The sequence below is a fragment of the Lonchura striata genome, chromosome 1A (genome assembly GCF_050655825.1).
Source record: "Lonchura striata isolate lonStrDom1 chromosome 1A, ASM5065582v1, whole genome shotgun sequence".
Classification (NCBI taxonomy): domain Eukaryota; kingdom Metazoa; phylum Chordata; class Aves; order Passeriformes; family Estrildidae; genus Lonchura; species Lonchura striata.
In genome coordinates, this window is record NC_140741.1 from 57560296 (window position 1) to 57584758 (window position 24463).

The 24463-nt window shown below is 37.5% G+C and overlaps 1 protein-coding gene across 3 annotated transcripts in view; it reads left to right on the plus strand.

The window, feature by feature from the left end:
• The window catches only part of VEZT (vezatin, adherens junctions transmembrane protein), a 49247-nt gene extending 25180 nt beyond the window's left edge, over nt 1-24067 (plus strand). For 2 of the 3 annotated variants that reach the window (XM_021527969.4, XM_085569075.1), the window contains exons 6-12: nt 4878-5027; nt 9094-9241; nt 12020-12351; nt 12965-13158; nt 17204-17304; nt 18452-18659; nt 22908-24067. In XM_021527969.4, coding sequence (XP_021383644.2) covers nt 4878-5027; nt 9094-9241; nt 12020-12351; nt 12965-13158; nt 17204-17304; nt 18452-18659; nt 22908-23488 — 1714 coding nt within the window. In that variant the 3' untranslated portion in view covers nt 23489-24067. The remainder of the gene's footprint in view (nt 1-4877; nt 5028-9093; nt 9242-12019; nt 12352-12964; nt 13159-17203; nt 17305-18451; nt 18660-22907) is intronic. The other variant, XM_021527970.4, reaches the window with a different exon arrangement.
• Nucleotides 24068-24463: the final 396 nt, after the last annotated feature.

The window sequence follows — 24463 nt, forward strand, 5'->3', positions numbered from 1 at the left end:
TGTTGAAACAATTAGATTCTTAAATTATTTACTGTTGAATTTGCCTCTCTTCTGCTTAAGGGATGCAAAAGTGTTTCTGATTATTTAGCTCTTGCAGTTATTTGATAAGTTTTACTGATTTGCTGTGTGAAAGGACATGAGAAAGTGTTCAGTGTGTGCAGTGATTCCAAAGCCAACAGGCCTGTTTCTGTGCACTCTCATTGCCATGGATGCTTTTGGTTGTAACTACCTATGATGAATCCATGTGTGCCAATTCCCCTTAAGGATAAAGGAGGTGGAAAACACCAACACCTAAAATACAGTCAACTTTCTAAAAAAAAATCAAAAGTTCCCTTGTAGGCAACAAGATGTTTATCCATGCCAGACCAAATAGTCTGCATTCAGGCACATGTTCTTACATGCAAGTGTGCAACTTTAGACTTAAAACTCTGGATTAATTTTGTAGCCTGAGATACCTTCAGTGTATTTCACTGAAGAAATGTTTCATTCTCCCTTTGGAATGCATAAGCATGTCTTCAGTCTGCCTAGCTATATGGTTTTTGTTTTGGTCTGGATTTTTGCTGAAGAAGCATATACTTGAGCAATAGGCAGTCTTATCTTTACAAATGGATTCTTAAAACAAATTATTGTTCAGGCTTGTCCAAATTACAGATGAGAAAAACATTTGGATTTTTGCCTAAGTTCAAGCAAACGAACTTGTGGTCAATGTCTAAATTGCTGCTGCCTTGTTCTTTTACTACATATCTTAGATAACAGATTAATAAAAACCAGACTGGTCTTTAAGCTGATGCTTGATCTAATAGCTTCTTTACATGAAACTTTGGCAAGCTTTTCAAAAGACTTCGGTATATGAATGGAGTGGGAGAAGTCCGACTGTGCCAGCATCCTCACCAGAACAACTGTACAGTATAAAGAAATCAGTGCTGTGCAAGTTTTGGGTTGGTTTAGCCTAGAGGAACTTCTAAGTCCAGAGTGTCCTTTTCTGCATAAACATATGCAAGAATGCTGCTGCACAGGGCAGTGTGAAATTTTTTGCTTTGGGTACCTCTTTGAATATGATCCAAAATGCTAGTTTTCCCTTTTTTTTTCCTAGAATTTTCTACAGTAAACCTCAGCAGAACAAAGTTTAGTATGTTCTCCTTTAGTAAGGTTATCAAAATCTTAGTGCTTTTTCAGAAGAAGTCTCATGGCAATAGGAATGGTTGAATTTGAAAAGTTACTGAGTATCCTCCTTTGTTATTTTACATCCTCGAAGGAATGAGATTTCAATGAGGCACAGCATCCTGGTCAGTGTTACATGTGCAGCTGTTTTAAGGTACTGCTAATTCAGCATAGTTTGGCCTGTGCGTTGACCACACTGTGAATGGAAAGGTACTGAAGCTGTTATTTAAATAGTACCGAGTTCAAGCTTTGACTGATTGTACTTAGCTAAACTCTGACAGGGCAAGTCCAGGTCTGCAGTTTTGGCCTGAAGTTCCTCGTGCTCCACTGCTGGGTTTCCTCCCCATGACACCATCCATTGCTGTTCTCATAGGCTAATTTACACATCCATTGAAATATCTATGGCTTTGCTTTATTCTACCCTATTTTCCCCTTATTAATTGATACTGAACTGTCTCTGTAAATGGTAGATTATTACTGATGAGGTTTTGGTCAGTTCTCTATAGGTTAAGTGGTTTATTACTGTGTGATAGTGACTGCTATACTCAGATAGTCAAACATCCTTTTGCTTTCATTCTCCTCCTGGTAAAACTGACTGCAGCAAAGGAACTAGAACAGAAATTAGATCAGGAACTAATAACTTGAGCAGGGAGCTTGGATTAGATGGCCTCCAGTGGTCCCTTCCAATTTTAACTGTTCTGTGATTCTGTAATCCTGTCAGTCTTCTCTTATATTAGCTGCTCTCAAAGACAACTTGATATTCTGATTCCAGTATGAATATCAATCAATCAGAATATCAAGACAACTTGATATTCTGATTTCAGTAAATACTTTAGAAATGTTTAATGTTCTGTTGGAATTTCAGGTGTGTCTGCGTGGTACCAGCTCTGTGATGCAGAGATGGCCAAGACCTCACCTGGGTAGCTTAAATTACAGAAATTGTGTAACAAAGGTAGGGCAGTGCTCTGCTGAGGCAGAAGGGCAATATTTCTGTCTAACTGCTTCATTTGAAATTAGCCAAATGAAGCCTGATCACGGGTTGCAGCCTGGAATTTCTGGAGGGTAATGAAAATATGCCCATTGTCTTGCACATCATAAAACAAGAACTGAAAGAATATGTAATGAAAGGCTGCAGCAGTAAGCAGAAAGTGTTTATTCCCTCGCTTGTCACCAAAATAATTGACTTCTTTTCCAAAATGCTCCCTTTTTACTGTATTTTAAACTTGAATTAAGCTCTGTGAACTTAATACATATGGATGTATATTAGCATCTTTAGAGAACTGCTTGCATGGTGGAGTGCAGTAATAGATTCTTATTAATGTGTTTATATAAACTTGTTAGAAGTTGAAAGCCAATTTAAGATTTGGTTTGTAAAATCAATGTAGAAATATGTTGTTGTTCTATAGAGTAAAATGGGTTTGGAGTTGTAGGAAAGGGGAAATTCTCCCTTTCTTTGCTTTTTGCTACTTGTGGCTGATATGCAAAGCTGATAACATTTTTATAACATGTAAGTCAAATTAAAATACATAGAGGATAAAAGAGAGACTTTTTACAAGGGTGTGTGGTGATAGGGCAAGGGAGAATGGCTTTAAACTGAAATAGGGAAGGTTTAGATTAGATATTAGGACAAAAATTCTTGACTGTGAGGATGGTGGGACATAGGAACAGATTGTTCAGAGAAATGGTGACTTACCCATCCCTGGAAGTGTTCAGGGCCAGGATGTATGGGGCTTTGAGGAGCCTGGTGGAAGGTGTCCCTGCCCATGGCAGGGGCTTTGGAATTAGAGGATCTTCATGTTCCCTTCCAACCCCAATCATTCTGTGATCTGTGAAGGTAATAGGAATTTAGGGATATGACATGCCTGACAGAAAGACATGTAATAGATTCTACTGATTTAAATTAGTCAAATAAGAAAGAATATTTTTATAAAAAGTACTGAAACAATCCATTCCAGAAGGAAAGCAGATTGTTTTGCTGAATACTGACAGTATGTGCTGTGCATGAGTTACGCTATATTTGTTCTCTACAGGAGTTGGAAAAGTCTGCATCACTGTAATAGAGCAGATCTCTTGACTCTTTTCTATGGTAGAAGAATTGTGCTCCTTTTCTTTTAGCTTTCTTCTGACAATTCACACAGGCAGGTCTACAAACTCATGTGAGAATTTATACATAAACACTTCCAGTTGTTACTTCCAAAAGCAGGGGGAAGGTTAGAGACTGGCATGTACTGCATTACGTGCTGTGTTCCCTAATGAAAGATACAGCAAGGCTAGAATTTTAAATTTATGTTTAGAAATGGAAATGAACACAGTTTTTTTTTTTCAGATTTTAAAGTCATTTATGAGATGTTATATAAACCATTTTAGTAACACATAATTTAAAATGGTATGCATGTATTTAATATTGTATTTCAGCTAGCATATTCAATATCTGGCAATATTTGGCATGAATCTGCTTGTGTTAATGGTGCAAAACATAGTGATATAGGTTCCAGCCTTGCTCACTGGGTGGGCTGCTCTGATGTTCATATTTGATAGTGAAGGCCACAAGCTATTTCCCCTCCCAGTCAATGTGCTGTATGGTCCAGCTAAGCACATGGAGTAGGACTGATATTTTCCTGGCAGTGTCAGTCTGCTGACAGCTTGGTCAGCTTTTTAGTCAGATGGACTACAGAAATAGTTACCAATGCAGCAATCCATCTCAGGCTTACCAGGTACCCTATATGTTTTTCCCTTTTAAGTGACTGCACATGAAATCTCCTCTTCACTCTGCCCTGGGAAAGGTGAGAGCAGAAACAGGCTTCCACTCCCCAAACAATCACAACTGATTGCCATGTTGTCCAGACCATGTTTATTCCTGAGTTGATTCTAGTAAAATAGTCCCAGCAAGTAGAGTGCACCTAGGCTGTTTCCAGAGATTGTTCATGAAAAGATGCAGCTGGAGCTTAAAGTTACACAGACCTGTTCAATGTTCACCCAGTTCACAATTCATTTTATTTCCAGATGAGGTGATTTCTTACAGTGCTAAGCCAATCTGAGTTATATTCTAATAGGCAAATGGCATAATTTCTTTTAAATGGTATATTCACCTGAATAGCCAGACACCAAATGTATTTTCCAATATGCTTGTAAGGTGTATACATGTCGTGTTTGCCTGTCAAGACTCATCATTCATTGCATGATGATAAAAATCTATGTCACCTCTCAAATAATATTTTTCTTCACCTAGAAAACTTTCTGCATGAGGAAGGCTAAAAGAATATAGTGTTTTGTATGGAAAGCTATGTGTTGGCACCTTTTTTTCTGGAAAAATTATTGAAAAATTAAATTTGGATATAAAGAGGTATATGTTAAATACCTGTTTATTAAAACTTCTAAAGCTGATAGTGGGCTTGTAATAGTTTTGTATCCTGATTGAGATAATGTTATGGCATGTCTGCAATTACTGTACCATTCTGGAAAATTTTAGAGACAATAAATGTGCTCAGGAGTTTTGCCACAGCTCAGATGAGAATAGATTAAGGATATTTACTGAGGAATACTGGCTGCTGTCTGAAATTTTGCTTAAATATATCACTGATATGTTCAGGGTTTAGTCTCATAGTTACTGAGTGATTTGAAAAAGCTTTCTAAATAATGAAATAGGAAAACCGATGTATTGTTTTTAAAAATACTTTAGGACAACTGTACAGTTGTATCACATTTTACTTTTCAAGTTTGCTTGACAGGGTCAGTGCTGCTTGCCCATTTAATAAAGCTGGACAGCATCCTAGTCAGCACCTGATTGGCCTCCGGAAAGCCGTGTATCGATCCGTCAGAGCCAACTTCCGAGCTGCAAGACTGGCTACTCTGTACATGCTGAAAAAATATCCTTTCTGTAAAAACCCACCAGTTCAGGTAGTCCATGTTGCCTACTTGCACTTGTGTCAATGTTGAGAGTTAGGATGTCTAGAAACATACAGTATCTAATTATTTATCTAAACAAAGGAAAGAAAAGGTAGCTTGGTAAATTGGGGCTTGTCTTTGGTTTGGAACATGCTTTAAATTTGCCTTTTTGTGTACTGTGCTGTGTGATGAGATTCAGTGCACTGAAAAAATTGTATCATTATTGACACCCATGCTTTTGGTGTAAGTGCTGATGATGTGTTTCAGGGCTCTTCAATATTTTGTTTTATAATTCCTCTTAGCCCAGAATATCCCTTGCACCAAAATATCCTCTTCTCTGAACAATATGGCCTTTCACTCAACATCCCTGTGCTCAAAGGTAGAGTTGGTTTTCTCCTACCACATGAACTGCAGCAAATTAAGCCTTCCTCTTAATGTATATCTCAAATATGTTAGAAGGAGATCAGTCTGATAAACATGTGACAAAAAATTAAAATTTTAGGTCACAGCTTTATTCATGGTGATACAAATTGCATGAACTTGATATGTTATCATTCTCACTTCTATTCAGTAGAAGTTCAGCAATATTTGCATGTGGCTAGTGTACCCTCTTTTAGTTAGATAGCTGCCTTCAGATATAATTTTGCCCTAATTAAAATTTGTTCCCATGTAGAAAAGAAAGTATGCATTCATATTTTAGCCTTATACCAGGCAGTTGTGTCAAACTTGGTAGACCAGTGATTTAATGAGATGGAAAGTCATATTGCTTACATTTTATGTGGAGAGACAGCTGGGTACTAGCAGAAACAACTAAGCATTTTCTCGCCATTCTTGCTCTGATTTGTTCATGTCAGCAAGAGTGCGTTGCTCAAAATCACAGAACGAAATGTCATAGAAAAGAGTATCTCTCTTTTAATTCAGAATCTGAGGTTATAGCAGGATGCAATGGCTGAAAGCCTAAACTAGAAATTAGGCACTTTGGGTTAAGTATTTACAGGATGTTGTGCAGACCAGTTCAAAAGCTCTCTGCACTGTCCTCCATTGAATTGTGTGGTAAGTCAGGCAGTGCTTCCCTTGGCATGCTAGCTGCTTAACATTTTTATTCTTAAGAGCCTTGTGGGTTTTGCATCATGGGAATCTGATGTGATTATATACAAGCTGGATAGAGGAAATCTTGTAGTTTATGTTACTGGCTGATGTTAATAATCTCATTCTCAGCTGATGCAGAATGGTCTGATACTCCACTTCCCTTGTACTATTTTAATAGGTAGAACTTGGGCATTTGACTTAAATTTTAAAAGCTTGGATTTTGTTGTGAGGTGATGTTCTTTGCTGTCAAGGTATAAATAGTGTTATTCTTTTATTAGATAAATCCAGACATTGGATAGAAGTATTTTAAACTGAGTGATATCTTACCTTATTAGAATGGAATGCATATAAAATGCATTCTGTGTCTTTGAGATGCACCGAGCACAGGGACATTTGCAAATTTCCTGTAGTAAATATAGTAAAAACTTGCTCCTTCTCCTCTGTAAAGATTTAGTTATTGCATCATGAACTCTTAGAAAAACAGACACCTTTAACTAGGGAGAGGGAAAGTTCACACAAGAAAACAAGTAAGCTAAACAAAAAGTAGTACCCTTCTGAGATTATAAAAGCCTAAATTGCCATGCTGAAATATCTGAATAGAGACACTTGGGCATTTTTCAGTGCAGTGTTTCTAGCTTGACCAGCCAGTTCATCACATGCTTAGCTCGCCCCTGGTGAGCAGGTGAGAATTTGTAGAAGAGCAGCTTGGATTTCCCAGGGATCCAATGAGGCCCTCCTGTTAGGTCTTCAGATGGGAATGTGCTTTTGAAGACTAAAGTATGAATGTTAAAATTGTTACATACAGAGATACATTAGCATTCTTGTTTTTCTATAGGTAAATAAGAGTGTCTAACCTTATAGAGGTTAGACATTCACTGTGCAGGTATTTCCTTCTGGATTTGATATTTCATTATTAAGTAGCATTGCCTTCTCTTCTTTCAAGCTAATAAGGCATGTAAGTTAAACAGATTAATGAAATATTTTCACAGAGACATAGAAAAATTCTATCTAAAAACTAATATAAAATAGTTAGGCTTTAGTATTTTGGCTTTAACAGAAGTCAGTAGGGCTAAAAATACTAAGAGATCAAAGTGCACGAAGGAAGTATGTTCCTGTATATAATGGTGTGTATATATTTAAACATTTTAAATGTTTGATCCTTAGGAAGCTAATGGGGGCATGGGATCAGTTCTCTGCTTTCATCTATCAGATAGAAATGGGAGTGGAAAGGCTGCAATAGAGGAGGGCAAGGCAGGAGGTGCAGGAGGCCACTGGAAATCCCTGGATGAGACACAGCATGGGTAAGTGGCTCCTTGGTCAAACCTCACATTTGAGATGTTGCATGGAATATGTTTTTAGCATGACTTGGGAATCCATGTGTGTCCAACTGTTTTTGTGGCTTTCATAATGTTGGAAATGCTATGTTGCAGAAGAAGGCTAACAGGGAGTACAAGTAGTTTCTAAGATTAGTGGTCCTGAAGGGTTTTGACCTGTCTTTTCAATTTCTGATGGAGTTATCACCATTATCCTATGTGCTCCCTCTGCTGGGCATGCTGTCAAGTTAATTTAGAGTAGACACCATTTATGTGAGGCAGCTGCTGGTGACAACAGTAATATTTACATTGCAGGGTTTTGTTTGAACACTTAATAGGCTTCTTCCTTTCCAGACATTAGGAATAAAGGAGGGAGAAATGTGGTTTTTTAGATCCTGGACACTTTACTGTTTCCTGGGACACAGAATATTACTTTTTCCTGCAATGTTCTTCTACTTAACTGGTAAACATCTCTTGAGCAAATCAGTTTTGCAAGTTCAATCCTATGAGAATTTGGCACGTGGAAAATTTGGGTGTGAAAGCAGATGGAACTTGTAATTTCCCCCAGAAAACACATTAGTTGGACAAGAGACAAGTGCTTCTAATCGGCTTTATGTGCAAGAGATGAGCGCATTCAGTTTCTAGATCAAACCATAAATTAAAAAAAAATCTTTTAAGTTAAGACCATATTTTCATTAATGCTTTACAAATATATATATATATATATATATATATTTATATGGAACAGATGTGATTTTGTACTTATGGCCATAAGTTTACATTTCTGTTTTAAAATGACTTTTACTATTTTGTGACTGGGTAACTATCAGAAAACATGCAAAAATCTTGAACTGTTCCTCCCCAGCATGAGGTTATCCTAAAATTAGTGGTATTTTAAAATAAATGCTGCCTAGTCTATGAATTATTTTTTCTGTTTTCTGATATCAGTTATATTGGGCTTACTTCCTACTTTTTAAATATTTTTAAGGACTAGAAATGTGCATTTCCTATTGAGATTTTAAATGTGCTGAATGGTGTTGATAGATACCAGTTTGCTATTCATCCTGCCAAGATGTCTTTACAGTGATATATCAAAAAAGTTAATGGCATGCCACAGTCAGGGAGCTCCTGTTCTTCACAGAGCTCTCTGGAATGTCAAAAACCTTTTACTGTATAGACCTCTGATCAGTCCATCCACAGAGAGACCTCTCAGTGAATTCACATCCTGAGTTTAGTCTATAACACAGGCTACCTTTAAAACTTAAAATTGCACAATTGTTCTCTTTCCTCTGTCAATTTCTGGTTTAAGGTTGACATGAACTATCTCTTGGAAACTCAATATTTAAAAGTAAGCTGTTTCACTCATTCAAAAGGAATGCAGGGATTTTTCATCAGTCTAATTTGTTTATTTTTATATGTTTGTATTTTGACATAGGTGTTTTGTCAGTGTCTTATCTCTCATCCTTCTAAGAGCCTTCAAAACTCATGCTTCAAATAAGGATTGCAAAACAGGATTCAGGTGGATTTGGGATGAAAGTATGTGATTTCATAAAAATTACCTGGAATAAGAAACCTTATTAAGTATTTCTTTCCTTTTTGTGTGTTGCGAAAGTGGCTTTGTTTACCACCTTAACTCCAGCTAAACTTACCCTCTGAACTCGGAGAGTGACAATGTGACCAGCTACATCTGTGTGGTCCCCTTTAAGGAGCTGGGTCTGGGACTGAGTGAAGAGCAGGTCTCTGAAGAGGAGGCACACAATCTGACTGATGGCTTCAGCTTGCCTGCACTCAAGGTAAGCTCTCCTAGAAGGGCTTAATGCATCCATGAAGGCTCCTGGTGAAAATCTTTCTGTTGTGATGAAGTCCTGTGGCTTGTATATCCTAGCCTGTAGCAACACACTGTATTGAGGGTAAGGTGTAATCACTCAGGCTCTTATCATGTGTTTCTGTATTTATCAGCATTCACCTGATTTCTTTGTGCATGTAGAGAAAGAGAAGTTACTCAATACAACATTAGAGGATTTTTCTGCAAATCATGGATGTTCAAGTCAGTGTTTTATAATCAGCTTGATCAATGCCCTTAAACGTGATTTTATGCTCTCTGATTTCACCTGATCCCAGCTGAATAAAACAATTTCTGGATTTGTACTTAATTCTTTTTTATTTAATCTCTTGATGTGAATAAAAGGAGAGACATCAAAAATCACAAATGAGTTGTAAATGCCAAAGGGAGTAGCTGCATTTAGTCACACTGAAGAGCAGAAATCATAAGCTTGGACCCCTGCTGCCATGTGCCAGTGTGGTTCTTTGATCTTTAAAAAACTTTTAACTGAACAGTGTGACAACCATATAATGGCCTTTTAATCTATTTTGTTTTCAGATGTTAGATTTTTTTTAATTTGCGTGAGTCAATTGGAAAGAAGATCTAATTTGAATACAAGCCTTTTATACTCTAATGACCTTCTGCCAGGGCAGTTTCCCTTTAGCATTGTCTTTTTTAATGGAAAATTCCATTAGTATATGATTTCTGTGTTTCTCTGGGGTTGGCTTTTGTTGCATTTTTTTCTCTTAATTTATAGACCTTGACTTCTTTTGTTCTGACAGTAAATGCTAACAGTAATAGTGATTACTAAACATTGAGGCTTTGTCTAATTAGCTTTAAGCTAAGAGCTCCAATAAATAGCAGCTTTTGGGATTTTTTTTCTTGCATTTCATTAGCTGAAGTTCTAATTGCAACCATATAAGCCTGCTAATTTGCCCACTTCTTTTTAAGCACAAGAAGCCAGTCAGAGGTGCCCGAGCTTGTAAGCTAAGCCTTTGTTTACCTGCAACTTGCAGTAATTTAACTGAACTCTGTTTTATTTAAACTGGTGAGGATGCTTTCTGGATACAGTTATGCTCACAACAACTAGTAAATCTCAATTTATGGTAACTCATAACAGCCAGCAATGTAGGCTGAGTGTGGTATAGCTGAACGAAGCTAAATTAACATAAATCAGTCCTAAGCAAATTCCTGGGTAGGTATAACATACTTTGATAACCTTGCAACATAATTGTGTGGTGAGCTTTGGATGTATGTGCAGACCTCAGGGGTTTTTTTTCACTTTGAAAGAACTTGTCTTTATATTAAAATGCAGGTCATGCTAAGCTGTAGCATGTGTCTTTTTGCTACCTTGTCCTTGAAGTAAAGCAATTTAAAGAGTGAAAACTTTTCACATAAGAAAAAAATCACAGTTTAAGCTGAGGAGAGCTAGGTGGATATTTTGTGTCAGCAAAGATCATCAGTAGTTATTGACAGAGCAAGCTGCTTGCAACCATAAATTCATCTGGAATTTGCTTTTCTCTTGTCATTGTGCCTTTTTTCAGGTAGGTTTTTGATTATTATTATCAGTTCCTGAAGTCCACTATTTCTGTGTGCTACTTTTTTACTGCCTGTGATTTATGTCTGGTGGAAGGGATTGGCCTTCTTTTGTGCTTGTTACAGCATGAGCTTTTGATTTTTTTATTCAGGGACACTTGAGTGATTGCTGCCCATTTGTTTGATTTGTATTTTTGCACCCAGCCAAATCAGTCTTGCATGTGTACCCCAAATTAATTTCATGTCATTCATGTATTCTTTTTTCTCATTAGCATCTTTTGTCAGTTGAGATTTCTTTTTTCTTTTGGAATACTTTCTCAGTTTGCAACCAAGTATTTTTGATGTGATGAGTAAATGTTTTGTCTTCCTTGGTCTGGAATGCTTGCAAACAAGTTTCTGCCTGTACCCCATAATCACGTAGAGCTGATCCCTTTTAATAAGGGCCATTATTACAGAGAAAAGTATCATAACCTTTCCTTTTCATTTTAGACATAAAAGGTGCTGCTTTACTGTCATGGTCTACTGAGCAAACTTCTTTAAACTAAGAAAACAGTTCATTTCATTGGAAGTGGAAGTTCTCAAGAAATTGAAATTTTGAACTGCCTTGCTCCAGATGGACTGCCCTCTTTAGTACCATGATCAATCCATTTCTTAAAAGCCTTTCCTTCCTTAGTAGTATTGGTGGAATTTCTTACTTTGGCTGAAAAAAATAAATAAGTTAGCAGTTCAACTTCCTTCAGATGTAGGATATTTTTTTGTTGAAGTACAGTGCAATTAGACTCATGTTTCAAGGTTGGGTGTGGGGCAATGCAGTAGTTACTAGATTGTAGAAATGACAGCTTGGCTTATAAAGGGAAAAATGTCTTTGCTGCCACTGGAATTTTGGCAGCCCTTTACGAGCTGTAGGGTATGTGGAGATTATAGCAAATAATTAAACTGGCCGACGGGAGTATGAGGTTTTGGACTCTGACAACTTTATGAGCAAACTTGCATTTAATATCCTTCATCAAGGAATTAACAGTCACCTAAGGTTCACAAGATCCAAAACTCACATGCTCTGGAATACCCTTCAAAAACAGTCAGTGGATTTTTGCAGTTTTTCAAAGTTCCTGTTGCTGGCCAAAGAATGTTTTCCCATGGTGTATCTGTACATTTACTTTGGAAGCCGACTGCCTTCCCAGGTGCACAGAGCTAACCCTCCCCTGTTTTGCAGGTCCTCTTTCAGCTCTGGGTAGGGCAGAGTTCAGAATTTTTCAGGAGGCTGGCGCTGCTGCTGTCCCCAGCCAACGCGTCCCCCGAGCCCTCGGCGTGCCCGGAGCGGCTGCCTCACCACATCCTGCGCGACGTGACCCAGGGCCTGCCGCACACGCACGCGGCCTGCTTGGCGGAGCTCAAGAGGAGCTACGAGTTCTACCGCTACTTCGAAACCCAGCACCAGTCGGGCTTGCAGTGGCCAGCCAGGAGCAAGCAGCAGTCCAGAGAGCTGAACAGTCTCCAGACAGCAGTACGCAGCCTGCAGCTGCACCTCAAGGCCCTGCTCAATGAGTAAGTTTACACGTGAATGAACAGAGTACGCAGAAAGCTTTGGACTTGAACTTTGGGTTGTCAGCTTGTATCCCCAGCTAATAGCAAAAAAGTCTTTGCAGTCATAGCCATATCTTTACACAGTGTGGACTCAAAAATCCTTGGTTTACTATGAAATCTGATATTTTTCCTGGGTATTCTTTGAGTATCTGGTGAAAACTTGAAGATAAACAGTACGCTAAGATTTTGCCTTGCTTTTGTCACTCCCTTATAAAAGATATGAAAACACAATTATTTTCCATTGATTTTGCCACATATCAAATGCTTTAGAAGAATATTCAGTTCATAGTAACTACCTAGTAAATATCCTTAAAGATTTGTCACTGCCTTGGTGAAACAGTTGAGACTGTCCTACTCCTTTAATCTTACATATAAGAACAAATCCAGGTAAACAATGTATCTTAATGTAGAAAAAATATTTAAATTTTAAAATTTTGGTGCATCTTTGAGGAATGGACTGAGATGGGTTCTTAAAACTTGAAGAAAATAACGGTATGTTACATTAAATGATTGAAAGAATGGTCAAGCCAAATACTTATTAATACTTACTGCTGTTTGTCTCCTCATTACTTAGGGTAATAATTCTTGAGGATGAGCTTGAAAAGCTTGTTAGCACTAAGGACACGCCCGAGTTGACAACAGAAGCCCATCAGGTTCTGGAACAAAAACTAAAGTTTATTCAGCCTCATATCCAGGCAAGCAACAGCTGCTGGGAAGAAGCCATTTCTCAGGTGGAAAAAATGAGTGGAAGAAACCCAAATAAAAAAGGTAAATGTGAAACATTAATTTAGCAGCTAATGGGATTCACTTCAGAGATGAAATGGTCAAAGGAATCAATGACAGTGTTTGGCCTATGTATCAGAATTTTTGCTAAAAAGGTCTTAAAACCGTACACTTTGAAAAACTGTGTCCTTATATCAGACTTTTTCATTGTGATGGCTTTGAAGCTTTTGTTTCAGCAAAAAATGCAAACGTGTTAACTCAGTCTGTTAGACCTGTGGATTCTGATGGTTACATTTTCAGGTGTAGACTGATCATGGCTTTTTGCCTTTCATTGGTGAATCACCTGTGAAGGGGTAGGATTTTAATGAATCGCCCTCAAGATTTACATTTATTTACTGCATTAAAATGATGCCATTAATTGAAATGTTAATGACATTATCATGCAACTTTTTTGACAATCACATTTCCTAAAATATTTCAAATCATGGAGGACATGTTGAGCATATAATACCCATTTACCTCCTCTCTCAAAGAGAGTGAGCTAATCTCTGGCGTTCTTAAAAGTCTTAGTGAGCGGCATATCCCAGCATTTTGTTTGTTGTCCCTCTCATTAGGGATCTGTACTGCCCATGCTCTTCTTGTGAGGCATAACCAGCTTAAATAACTGAAGTGAACTTACGCTCTCCTGACAAGGAATTGAACCTGTAATTTCTAATCTTTCTTTTTTCCAGGAGCATTTTTACTGTCCTAGGAAGGCACAGCCCAGCATCTGAAAAATGCTGGTAATGGAGACTGCACTAGGAAAACTGGAGGGGGAACTTGGGGTATCAGCAAGTTACCTACAGAAATCCAAATCTGAAGTGCAATATGCTCTTAATGATGTATAGGTGGAATAGCCAGTAGATAGAAATATATTGCTGTGGGCCTAGAGGCAGGCAGGCCAACCTTGTTCTTGCTTCCATCAGAACTGGGAGCACTGGGAGGCTTCTTGCAAGCTCTGTGCAGGTCCAGACATGGTATAAACAAACTCCTGTACTTTGCCTGATAGTGCAGTCTTACAGCTTCCCCCTCGGTGCTGTGTAAAACAGCTTGTGAGGATGTTAGATGTAGTCTGATACACTTGCATGTGCTGACCTGTTGTGTTTTGTTGATGCCCTCCACAGCCTGCAGTTCCACTGATCTTTCTTCTCTCCTTTCCTTAAGAGTTCTTTCTAGACTACACACAATAGTATTTTTAGTTATTTTAGTTTTATTTTTACTTTGTATATAAATTTCACAGCAGGCCTTTTTCTTATAACTTGCTTCCTTTTAAAATTCAGTACAAAAATAACCTCAGGTGTGATCTAGAAGGAAGGGATTGTGTGGGAAATGTGCTGGGATTGAACGTCTATTTTGCAACAAGTTTACTGAACTAATCCACAGGAGCTACTTTTACTTATTTTGGTCATTGAAAACTATTTTTATCTGACAACATTTGACTTTCCTGATATATTTCTAAGCCATCCAGCTTCTGTGAGTTGACCTTGTCAAGCTGTACATGAAATCAAGTTCAATTCTTTTGCTGTCTTCCTACAAATTTCAACAACTGGTCTGTCAGTCATGTTATGTAACTTACTTCTATAAATTCTCTTTTTTTTTTTTTTTTAATACTTTCTGAAAACTCTTTGGGAGAAGATACCTTCCTGTTGAATTAATATAACAGCTCAGCACAGCTTTTACATTTATGCATTACTATCCAAATAAATCTTTAGACAACAGCTGTTTTAAGAACCTCATGGGTTTAGAGCATTTTGCCTAAGTGGATGCTGAGCACTTCTGCTGCAATAGATGTTTAGTTCAACTAACCAGTTGAGCCAGTAGAGCATCTGTATAAAGAGGTGAGTCCCCTTCAACAAGTAGTACGTGCTTCTTGCCCTGAATCATTATATGTCAGAGCTGGTTTCTTACAGGTACATTAAACAGCCAAAGCAAAGCCTTTCAAGAGTAGTAGATTGAACACTCACATCCTCCTGTCAGCCTGTCATTAGTGGTGACACCAGCATGTATCTTATATTTTAGCATAGTTCCTTCAGGGAATGCAGTTTGGCTTCTTCCTTTACATGATTTTGTGTATTTCTAGAATCAGTGCCTTTACTTACTCACTGATCCTGTCAGGTACATAGCAGAGCCTCAGAACAAGTGGGACTTCAGCACATTTAAGGGAATTCACCTCTATTTAAATTCCTTGAGCAATGATGGACCTATTTATCATTCATCTGCATATACATCCCTGCTCATTTCCTAGATTTTCAGCTTCTTTTCTTTATTCTGTCACGTTTTTTCATCACTAATAAAATTTATCACTTAAAGCTTCAACAATTTAAGCATGTAGTAATCTACTGCTAATATTACAGAGTGGAGTACTCTTTATGGCTAGTTACAGCATTGTATTAATGTTCTTTGAAGCAATGGCCCTCAAACTGTTTAAATTCCATCCTTTTTCCTTTTAAACAATTTTTGCAGATGTACACAACTTTTTTAGCTATTTCTAAGAGCAAGGCTATGGTACTCTGCTGCAATCTCACCATCCCTAAGTATTCAGTGTATAGATTAGAAATGGAAAATAGGGTTAGGTGGGGCTTGGCAAGGTCATTTTACCCCCTTCTCAAGGGTAAATTAGTATTTGTGAGTAAATGTTGTTTACCTCTTCCTAAAAAACTCTCTTTAGAGACATTGTACAGTATTTCCAGGCATCTATTCCAGCACTTAATTCCATTACCAGTAGAATGTTATTACTGAATAGAAGTACCTCTTGCTGCAATTTAAAAGCAGTACTTCTGATCCACCCACAATGGAAATCCATTTCCTCTTGATGGCTCTTATATTCTCAAAGATGATTATTATGCTTCTTTCTGTCTTTACATGGGTCCCTATGCTTCAGCTCTTCCCTGATAACTACTTTATTTAGTCCTCTTTATAATTTCTAGTGTTTTCCTTTATATTCCCTCTAGTTGGCCCATTGTGTTACTGAATGAAGGGGCCTCAGACTGGGCAGTGTGTTCCATCCACAACCCGATCAGTACCAGAATAGAAATGTTATTTCATGTGTCTAACAGTCAGTGCTGTTGTTTGTATGTATTAGTTTGTAGTTTGGCTTTTTGCTTGCAGTGGGGTAGAGTTGATGATGAGGCTCTTCACCTCTTTCTCAGTGGCACTCCCTGGTCAGTTGTGATGCATTTGTGCACTTGGCTAATCTAAAGCACAAAAATTTGCAGCCACTGTCACCAAACTGCTGGGTCTGATTTCTCTGATTTTCCAATATTATTTTTTATTCTAGTGGTGCCCTTCAGTGTTCTTGCAGATTATCCCCAGATCAGCAGATTTAATGAGATGCAACACCTCTCTTTCACCCATTGGCAATATTGGAGAGTATTGGACTTGAGACAAATCCTCACTCAATGTATTCCAGTCTGAAAATGGTAATCATGCTGTGATGATCCAAGAGGCTGTTCTGCGCACCTAATAGCAATTTTTCCTGGCCTTTACATTTTCCTTATAAAGATGTCATGACATCATGTCAAAGGTCCTACTGAAAACAAAATGCAGGATTATCTTTGGTTCTTTTTATATGCAAGACATGTTACTGCATTACAAAATTAACATCTTCTATTTTCAACAAATCCACACTGGCTGTTATTTGTCTCCTTGCTACCTCACAAATACCTTCCTGTAAACGTTCCTTAATTATTTCTTCCAATATTTTCCAGTCATTTGAAGTGGTTTTACCTATAATTTTTTTTAAACTCTGAACAATGTCTCTTCTGGTTTTCCTGATTTTGCTTGCCATCTGCAGGTTTTCAAAGTCTATAAAATTTCTGAGATTTGTTAGTTGAAGTGTTTCAGCACAAGTTCCATTGGACCCAGCTTCTATGAAAACAGCCAAATTACTTATGTGCTGTCTAACAGTGTTTCAGTGTAACCTAACCAGCCTTCTCACTGTTTCTTTCCTGTATGTAAATGAAAATACCTGGACCCTGCCTGAGTGAGTCAGAAACATAATTCAATACTCAATTTTACTTCTTTTAAATCCCTTTTCTTTTTTCCCCTAAAGGCAAAATTGAAGTTTCCTGTGACAACCTACAGCATACTACAGTACCTTTAACACAGCCTGCCATATACATAGAAAACAAAGATCCAATCCCTGAAGAGCAGGTAAAAAAAAAAAGAAAAAGTATCATTTAAAATACATTTAAAATAATAATTGGGGATTATTTGCTGTATCCATTATTTTTTTCAGTTGCTTGTGCAGTGACCTTGTTGTCTTGCCGAGACAGATAAATAAGTGTCCAGTACTACTTCAAAATTGGACTTGTCAAAAAAATTGTGTAAATTCCTTCTGCTGTTCCTTGGGGAGATATTCCCCATCCTGGAAAAGAGCACTGGTATTCATTTTTCTTATATGGCATTAGAAATGAGTGACCAAAGGAGAGCAGCAACACAAGTCAGAGTAATGAAAAGTGAGAATTGCTAAAAATCAGTATATTAAATAGTCCTACTTTTGCTGGATAAACAGACACAGCTGCAAAAGTGACAATTCAACCACAAGTCATCCTGCCTTCAGTTTGCTTAGACTCTGCATTTTTGGATTTTTTTTACTGAACAATTGAACACTGAACAATTTTTTGTTGTTTGAGGAACTCCTCAGTGATGGTTGGACTATCTTAAAGAGAAGTGGGCCTCCTCCATCCCAGAACTGAGTGGCAGATGCATTCTGAAAGCACATTGAACATCCATGTTGTGCTCTGTCCCTCCCTTGCTTGTCCCCTACATGTATTTTCTCTAGCTGTTTTTCCATATCAAAAAGCTGGGACTAATTACTTTATTGAAAATTTGTTATAAAATAAATGCTGCTCTGTTTATTTATGCTTGTAATCCAATGTATTTAAAGTTGGAATAGAAGTTTGCTATTCTCTATATCCTCTTAATAAGGATTTATGTAAGTTAAATTAGCAAGATGCATGACTACCAAGAATTGGTTACAGTGTAAATTAAAAAAAAAATAAACCCACATCAACATTGCTTATTTCCACCTGTAATTACAGAGAAATGGTCTCCCATTTTCAAGGTATATCACTTGATCCTATTTGTGTATGAAGGTAAATCTCATTAATTAGTGGACTTGCTCCAAAATCATACAGGTACCACCAAAAGCAGTGTCAGGTCCTCTGGCTGTGCTCAAACAGGGCTCCATCCTATTACTGTGGTTGATTTGTGTTGACATCATTTGATCATGAATCAGATTGTAGGATTGAGTCCACCTGACAGTGACGATCAAGAGTTTCTTCCTTTCTTTCTTTAGGAACTGGAAGCATATGTTGATTATTCAGATACAGACAATGAATACAAAAGGGAAGATTTTTACTGCTTCTCCCAAGAAGAAAGAGAGAGGCAAGAGCGAGAGAGACAGGAATCTAAGAGGGTGTTACAAGAATTGAAATCTGTACTGGGATTCAAAGCTTCAGAAATTGAAAGACAGAAGTGGAAACAGCTACTATTCAGTGAACATGGTAAGCATTTCTTTTGAAAATTTATTCCTTCCTCAAAAAACATAGGTGTCTGTTTGCCATGAATTTCTGACTATGTTGGAATTCAGACAGTGCTTATCTGTAGTAGTGTCTTTGATAGAGCTGTGTGGTCTTAGTTGCCATTCTATCTTTTTATATTTTAGCAATCATTTTACTATATATTTAAATTAACTCATAGAAGTGAGAATTTGGCTTTAAACAAAACACTGAGCTAAAATACTAAACACACAAAAATACTAAGACATAAAGAAAGTTGTCAGGATATAAACCATGCAAATTGAACTGACTTTTTTTCATGGCTTTCCAGTAAATACAAATTTTATCAGGGTGCATAAATAAATTACTTTTCAGAATTTAAAGAAACCAGCAGAAAAATTATCCCAGACATACAAAAGTATATAGGTTAAACTGAAGAGCTAGACTTTGAAATATTTGAGAAATAAAATAATAAAACTGGCTTTTGTTTCCATGAGAGAGTGAATAGAGAATATGTTCACCAAAAAAAAAACCACAAACCACCTAAGAAGAATTCTTTTAAAATTAACCTTTACTAACTCTGAGGACTGCTGAGTAGCTCCATCCACTTGCACTTGAAAGCAGGATACGAAAATTTCTCTTGCCTCAACAAGACAGCTTTCTGTTAAAATTTGAATCCTCTCACTGCTTAAGATATTTGATTTGCTCTCTTTAAAATCAGCAGGAGTTTGTCTTTTTCTTATTTTCATTTCTTCCTCTTAAAGACATGTTAGGAAAAGCTTTCTAAAAAGTTCCATGTTCTATGTTATGCAAAACAACCCTCAAGTCTGGCACCGTATCTAAGGATTCTTCCTCTGACAGTGTCTACCAGAAAAATGATCATGGATTGCAAATTTTCAGTAATTTACTAGCACCACAAAGTAATAGACCATGCCTATTTATGAGACTGTCTCTTTTGGTATCAAACCATCAAAAATATCTGTTCTTAGCAATTTTCTTCTTTATATCCATTAAACTACAATTGTGGTAAAAAAGATTACTTGACCATTGGTACTGATTTCTCTTCTAGTTGCATTAAAAACCCAAGACGTCAAATTGCACTAGAGTTTGCTCAGGAGTAAGATTTCTGTTTTTCTGTTAGATATGACACCACACAACTCTTCACATAAATTTCTTTAAGTCTTCCTTTCCTAACTATTGGAGGAAGAAGTGATCATCCTACCTCCAGTTCGAGTCTTGACAAACCTAGTGAAACTCTTGCAGAAAGAGTTTTTGTCAGGAGAACTTGCCTAGGACATTTCCTTACCTAAGTAAGTAATACTTGTCCTGAGCTGGTAATACATATCAGCATATCCTTAGGTCATATATCAGCATATCCTTAGGCTATCTGTGGCCATAGCTGGAAAGAGTCAGCTCACTCCTGTGGTTTGCAGTAACTGTTCACCCAGAAAGCCTTTGTGGCTCATGTTGGTTCCTTTTCCTTTCCTATTACATTGGTTTAGGATTAGAGATAAAAGGGTGAGGAGGGAAGAAAGTATGATTTTCTCCAGCTGCATAGAACTAATCATTGATTATTTCCATCCTGTACAAACATGGATAACATGAGGGCAGTTCAAGAAAGTAATTAATATTGTCTTCTTTTGGCTCAGATTGTGTGTATCTAATCTGACAGACTAATATGTACACCTGATATAACATCTACTGGTTTTTAAGGAAATCCTTCAATATTTCTTCAAAAGAAACACAAGTCAGTAAATATGATATCATGGACCCTGGCAAATTATGGTTTAATTTATCCATGCACAAGTCAGTCCTTAAAGAGACATTTATGTGATCTGCACTTTCTACATTTCTGACTTGCCTTATCTTGAAGATTGAAATCCAGAAATATTCATATGCTTGTCTCCACTGGCCCAAGCCAATGGATGGCCATGATACCACTTCTCCATAGTCCTCTTGATTCTTGCTTTTTCAGGACAATCAAATTCCAGAAACCCTGTGTTTTCCTAACTTGTGATTATTGTGGAAAAAGATCCTGAAATATTCAAAGGCTTTAATCTGTTAGTGAAGGCACTCAGCTAGCCATTCTGACTTGTCCTAACAAGGACATGAGGGTTTTTGGTTTGTTTAAGGAGGGGCTGGTGAGGGTTTCCATATAAGAGGTCAGCTCCAAACAAGCTGATATGTCTTAAAAGCACAACATGAAGTCAATTGGAGATGATAGGTTGGATTCCAGAAGAAAAAAAATTCAACTTAGGAGAGCACTAAACTAAAGCAAGTTTTCCAAGGCCCAGTCTGGGTAGTAGGTAGTTTATGGGACTGTAGGTAAGCTTATGTTTCTGATCCTTTGGCCTCCTGTTGAGCCACTACATGGAAGTGCTTTTGAAAAGGTCTGCTGAGTTTTCAGACAAAGAACTTAAGAACATTCCAGAACTGAGGGCAAGTACAAAAGTGATTGACATAAAGGTGGGCATAACTGAAGATTACATAACATGAGGGGAGTGGTAGGTTTGATGGGCAGCTTGGAGGCGGGGATCTACACAACAGCCTCCTCCCAAGGCATGTTCGGGGGGGCTTTCCCCAAGTCCCCTACCACATTCCAGAAGAAAAAAAATTCAACTTAGGAGAGCACTAAACTAAAGCAAGTTTTCCAAGGCCCAGTCTGGGTAGTAGGTAGTTTATGGGACTGTAGGTAAGCTTATGTTTCTGATCCTTTGGCCTCCTGTTGAGCCACTACATGGAAGTGCTTTTGAAAAGGTCTGCTGAGTTTTTAGTAGCTTAATTTCCATTTGTCAAACACTGTAACACTTCCTTCTGCTGCAGAATCACTTCTAGCCTTCCCTAACCTCTCCCCTGCAAAAAAGTTTATTCTGTCAGTGGTTGTGTTGTATCCAGCTGTTTCCCCTTCTCCCACCTTGTGCATACAACAATTGTTCTATAGTTAGTTATCAGATTTGGAAGACCATGCTCTCAAAACTGATTGATTTCACCCTGTTTATTAACTTGTCAACTCCACAAATTGGCCAGCTACCAATCTCAAGTATCTATTTATTTTTTGAGAAATTTTGCTTTTCAAAGTATTCCTTGGAGGAAGTAGGCAAGAAGTTTGCTCCCAAATGATAAGATTACTCTGCATATTCCTGTCTCTTCAAGCAAATGGGCAGAAATAAGTAGCAACATATTTTGTATGAGACAGGGAAAGAACTGCTCCATAAACAACTGAGATGAGTCTGGTGCAGTGCTCCTTTGATATATAAGGTTTTAAAGCAAACAGTACAATACACATTCAATGCCACAGTTTTTCAGTGTGCTAATGACAATAGCTATCAATGTGACAATCAGAATGATGTGCCTGCTGTCAGCTAGCTAAAGTTAATATTGCTGAAATAGGATATGGTTGAAAAATCAAAATACCATTAATTTTGCTTCCCATGAAAGCTTGTGTATTTCCCAGAGTTATTTTCATCTCTGCTTGCAGGGGTAAAGTCAGAATGGAATTAGAAAGGGAAATGCAACTTGGGAATCTGCTGTTGCCACTCTCATTTTTGTTCGTGCTGCTACTATAACGGAGCTGCTGCAGTTTAGGGAATCTGTTACTTGGAAATGGACATTATATCGTTTTCTTAAAATGAAAGACGTCTGTTCTTCAAGGAGTGATTGTACCGAGTTACACTAACCCTTAACACTGGGAGGAGAGACTTCCTGGCCAGCATCCCGTTGCTGGCAATGGGACTCGCTGCTGCTACTAACTTCAAGAGAGGCTAAATTAAACCACTTTATTTGTGAGGACGCCTGACCTGACTGTGTGGATATGTGTTGTATTTGTATGTTGTGGTGTATGAGATCAGATATTGCCTACAAGGACTTTTTCATGTACCAGGTGTCTTTAGTGGATTAGGTAAACTGTTGTTCACAAGAAGACAGTTAAATATGTATGCACTACAGTAGTTTTACCTGGGTTTTGCTTTAACACTGAATGCATCTTCTATGTTTGATGCTGGCTTTAAACACCATCAATTTTGTGCTGTCTCTTCACATCACAGATTTTAAGGAATAGTTACAGTAGCCATCACATTTCACTTCAGCTTTGTGATTAGAAAACACTTAAGTTTTGGTGTGGGTTGTGTTTCTGTTGTTTTGGGATTTTTAAAAGTAATTTTAACCCTTATAATCTTGCATCTTTTCAGGCAAATAAATTATTTATAAATAGCAGCTTGCTTTTAGTTATCATTTAATCTTTTCCCCCTTTTTAAGCTGCAGTGAAACCCTTGTCTCCTGTAGAACCATTGAAGCTACTAAATAATGTGGACTCACATATGAATTCAGATACAGAAAAGCGGGACTGCAGCCAAAGTTGTGATAAATCTGAAGAAAAAGACTCTAATCCAGAATTGAATGCTGCTGATAAAAGCAGGACAGAATATTTGTATGAAGATCCTGAGATTGAGAAAAACAAAGACAGTATTACAGATAAAGTTACAGATGTTTCTATGGGGGCTGAAGACAGAATGTATTATCAGTGTGAAGGGGATGCTGAAGAGCTCAAGCTGAGCAGTGTGGATGGAATAGAGGTTTCACAGCCTCCCTCTAAAGATGCATTACATTCAAAAATCAAGGATAGGCTGGCCCAGCTCCACATATCAACAGATTTTAACTTCACATCTGGTCTGGCTGCACAAGTTGCTGCAAGGTCTTTCACTTTTACTACAATGCAGGAAGAGACTTTTGGAGATGATGGGGAGGAGGAAGAGGAAGAAAAGACACAGGAGAATGAAGACCTTGTGGAGAACTGTGAAAATGAAGAGAGAGGCTCTGAAAGTAAAGGAAAAGTATAAGTCTGAGCTGAACTTTATTAAACTAACAGGCAGTTTGATGAAAAAAAACTAAGGTGGAGGGTTGAAGCTGAAAAACTGGATGGAAAAAAAGGGAGACCTAAATATAATACATCATGTTCCCTAAGACTGATACACTAAATAGGACTTCTAAGTATATTGAAAATTTGCAGGTAAGAGAAGTTTGGGCTGCATCCAAGAAATAGATGGCTGTTCCCTTTTTAAGATCCTAGTGATGGGGGTTGGAATTTACCTTTTTTTTCTGATTTATTTATTTATATTATGACATATTGTGGGTTTTTGTTTCTAAAAAGAAGGAAAACCAATGTTTTGATTTACAACAGACTCCAGTTTTTTGCTCTCTGATTCTTTTGTCATGGTATCAATGTTTGTTCCAACAAAAACTACCAGGACATTTATTTTGGAAGAATCTGAACCTATGATTTTCCCCCACCACTTTTGTTTCACTTCTTTTGTCTGCAGTGTGTTGGCTAAGCCATGATAGGCATTTGTGATTCTGCAATTAGTGATGTGACACCCAGCTGATGTAGAATTTTAAATAAAAACTTGAAAGAGCTAGTATTTGATGTGTCCTGGGGTATGGGGCTGAAATAGTATCAATTTAGTCATGTTTCATATTAAGGTTTATTTAGAATTTTATGAAGGGTTAATAAATGATGCCTATAAGTTGTAATTCATGTTAGAGAAATGTGTTGTAAGTAAATTTTAGGGTAGGTTATACCTCCCTTTTTGGGAAGGTTACACCAGTAGAAAGTAGCTAGAAGCTATCTATTGGATTGACAGAGATGAGAAGTAAACACCTATTTATTAAGACAGCTATTAATTGTTTGTTAACCTTTTGTAAACTGAACCTTAATGTAATTGTTTGATTTGATAGAAGGATCGATTGTACATTTTTGCTTATGTCCTAAGTAATTTTCTTAAAGGAAATAATCTGAGAGTTTAACAACATGCAGT